Here is a 3,092-nt window from a genome sequence, read left to right as displayed (position 1 = left end):
CCCCTTGCAGAGCCCACCTGATATACCAAACAGCCCACCTGAGGGTGACCCTGCAGAGCCCACCGCAGACTCTCTATGGTGGGCTCTGCAGGGTCACCCTCAGGTGGGCCGGTCGCACTCCTTACATGTTACAAGCTCCTTACAAGCTACAGCTCGCGGTATACTGAGACTTCCGCAGCCAGGACCGATCCTGACATTACTGTCGAGATCCGCCCAGCTGCGTGAGTGGCAGCTGGCTCTGTGATTGAGAAGTGAGCGAGCGCCGGTACGTGTTCGCTCACTTCCCGATCTATAGAGCCGACCTGTGACAGTCTCATTGTCACAGGACGGCTCAGATTATGAGGTTGAGTGAAAATCACTCGCCTCATAGTTCTCCTTTAAGGCAGCCCATTCACATCAATGCGCCAAAGCAACGCAGCATGTGATAATAATGTGTTTATTATTTATTTATCACAGACATTGATATGGCGCTGAAGCTGAATGAAGGAAATTTCAAAAAAAAATATTTTCCCAATTGGCAAAATTGATTTTGCCAAAATCCCTCTTCTCATCGGTACTCCCCGCAGGGGCACAGCAGCCGGAGAAAGAGTCGGAGCGTCGGCATTATTCAACATATGCTGAGAGTGGATTTCTCAGGTTTATGACAGGTTCTCAGTCTCTCTGATCTCCTTTTTGTTTTATTTTGCATGCGCGCACTTTTTTTATACACAGCCCTATTTTCGGAGCCGTCGTGTTGACGGAGGAAAAGCGATTAGTGTTCACGGTTGCGCCGAGCTGATGTCAGGCTTCGGCTTTGACGCCGGCACTTTCAATTATGAAAATCGTGATGCGTAAAAGTGGTAACATTGCTGCATCCGATTTCATTGGCAGAGAGGGGCATTACTGCATCCCGCCCCTTTACTAACAGGTGCAGGAGGGGAATACCCTGACCACGGATGACTGGGCGGCAGTGGAAGGAGCTCAGGTACAGAGCCAGGTTTGGTCTGAACCTAAGCTCATTGATAGCAGGGAGTAAGCATCCCCTCTTCTGCAACCTAATGAGGACATAAACATATTCCATATTTGGGAAGTGATGTTGGATAGAGCGCGCCTCTGGCTGGAGGCTGTCCAGCATCATCTAACGCTTTCTCCCCTGGCCCCGCCCCTTTTATTTATTGGATTTCAGTTCTGCCCACCATGGAGGCTCAGCATCACATGTGGGTGCTCAGCATGCAAATACAGCTTGCCTAGGAACACCCGCTCCCCCAGACTGTGTTATTCAATGTAAGTCTCTGTAGCCCCGATGAAGGGGGGACTCCTGACCCCCTATAATGCCTCGGCTGTGCACATCGTCTTGTCCCCATTTGAGAAGCCAATGAAGGTTTGCTTCTGGGCTCTTGAGATGATTACCTGGTACTGTTTTTTTTTAGTCTTCGTCCACCAATGAAGGGATTTGATATATGCGTAGCTCCTCCCAAGAGGAAGCAGGGTGCTGTGATGTTTTAAGGAAGCTATGTACAGCACCCTGCTGGCCCCTCCCACCAGCCATGGTCTGCCTACATTGCGTTGAGAAGTACCAAGACATACTAATGACATCACTGGGTCTAAAATAAGGTGTGTAATGGAAAGGTTGATATAAAAATTTCATTAGCATGTTGATAAGAGGAGGAGGGGGGGTCAGGGAATGCCAAATATGAGCCGATTAAACTTCGCTTTACAAAATTCCCACCGCATACAATGGCACTATGGAGGAGCGAGAGGACAGTACATAGAATCACACAGCATGGTGGTATGTGGCGGATGACGTGGGTCCGCCTTCTGCTCCTTCCTCATTACATTTATCGGGATCCTCGCTCACCTGGGATGACTTTACACTGGCTGAAGGTCTCATTCAGGCTGTACATCTCCTCCTCCGTCAGCAGCAAGTTCAGATTGTCCTGCAATGAGAAACGCACCGTTCAGTTCACACAAGTACACAGACCACACGTATGTACACATTGCCATTATCATATTCAGCGTAATTTCACACAAGTACACGGACCACACGTATGTACACGTTGTCATTATGATATTCAGCCTCATTTCACACCAGTACATGGCTGTACAAACAGTATGGGTCCCTTAGAGCTGTATATATGGACCCCTTAGAGGTGTATAAATGGACCCCTTAGAGCTGTATATATCGACCCCTTAGAGGTGTATAAATGGACCCCTTAGAGGTGTATAAATGGACCCCTTAGAGCTGTATATGTGCCCCTTAGAGCTGTATATATGGGCCCCTTACAACTGTATATATGGGTCCCTTAGAGATGTATATATGGACCCCTTAGAGCTGTATATATGGACCCCTTAGAGCTGTATATATGGACCCCTTAGAGCTGTATATATGGGCCCCTTACAACTGTATATATGGGACCCTAAGAGCTGTATATATGGACCCCTTAGAGCTGTATATATGGACCCCTTAGAGCCGGATATATGGGTCCCTTAGAGCTGTATATATGGTACCCATTAGAGCTGTATATATGGACCCCTTAGAGCTGTATATATGGACCCCTTAGAGGTGTATATATGGTACCCATTAGAGCTGTATATATGGTACCCATTAGAGCTGTATATATGGACCCCTTAGAGCTGTATATATGGGCCCCTTAGAGGTGTATATATGGACCCCTTAGAGCTGTATATATGGACCCCTTAGAGCTGTATATATGGACCCCTTAGAGCTGTATATATGGTACCCATTAGAGCTGTATATATGGACCCCTTAGATCTCTATATATGGACCCCTTAGATCTCTATATATGGACCCCTTAGATCTCTATATATGGACCCCTTAGATCTCTATATATGGACCCCTATACATTCTATACATTGAACACTCAGATGTGTGCGTACAGAAGGTGTATAGAGACCACATGGCGTTCTCTGCACAGACAACATAGGAATGTATATGGACATGCTCGGACATTACATATCACACTTCTTTTGTGCTCAGAATTCCAATGTAATGAATTATCACAATAAGTGACATTCGGGATCACGGATACGTTTTATATGGCCGGGTCATTAACACCAATACCATCATCGGATCATTAGCAGCCGGGTCAGTC

At 46.8% G+C, this 3,092-nt stretch overlaps 1 protein-coding gene across 1 annotated transcript in view; it reads right to left on the bottom strand.

Moving 5' to 3' along the window:
- PHF24 (PHD finger protein 24) overlaps positions 1–1,937 on the bottom strand; it is a gene marked incomplete at its 5' end in the record, with an annotated part of 20,175 nt that extends 18,238 nt beyond the window's left edge. The window contains one exon of the mRNA XM_018575300.1: positions 1,838–1,937. Coding sequence (XP_018430802.1) covers positions 1,838–1,937 — 100 coding nt within the window. The remainder of the gene's footprint in view (positions 1–1,837) is intronic.
- Positions 1,938–3,092: the final 1,155 nt, after the last annotated feature.

The sequence above is a fragment of the Nanorana parkeri genome, unplaced genomic scaffold (genome assembly GCF_000935625.1).
Source record: "Nanorana parkeri isolate BGI_ZX_2015 unplaced genomic scaffold, ASM93562v1 scaffold3761, whole genome shotgun sequence".
In the NCBI taxonomy this organism is placed as follows: Eukaryota; Metazoa; Chordata; class Amphibia; order Anura; family Dicroglossidae; genus Nanorana; species Nanorana parkeri.
Note: the sequence above shows the minus strand (reverse complement) of the source record. Positions and strands in the feature narration are given on the sequence as shown.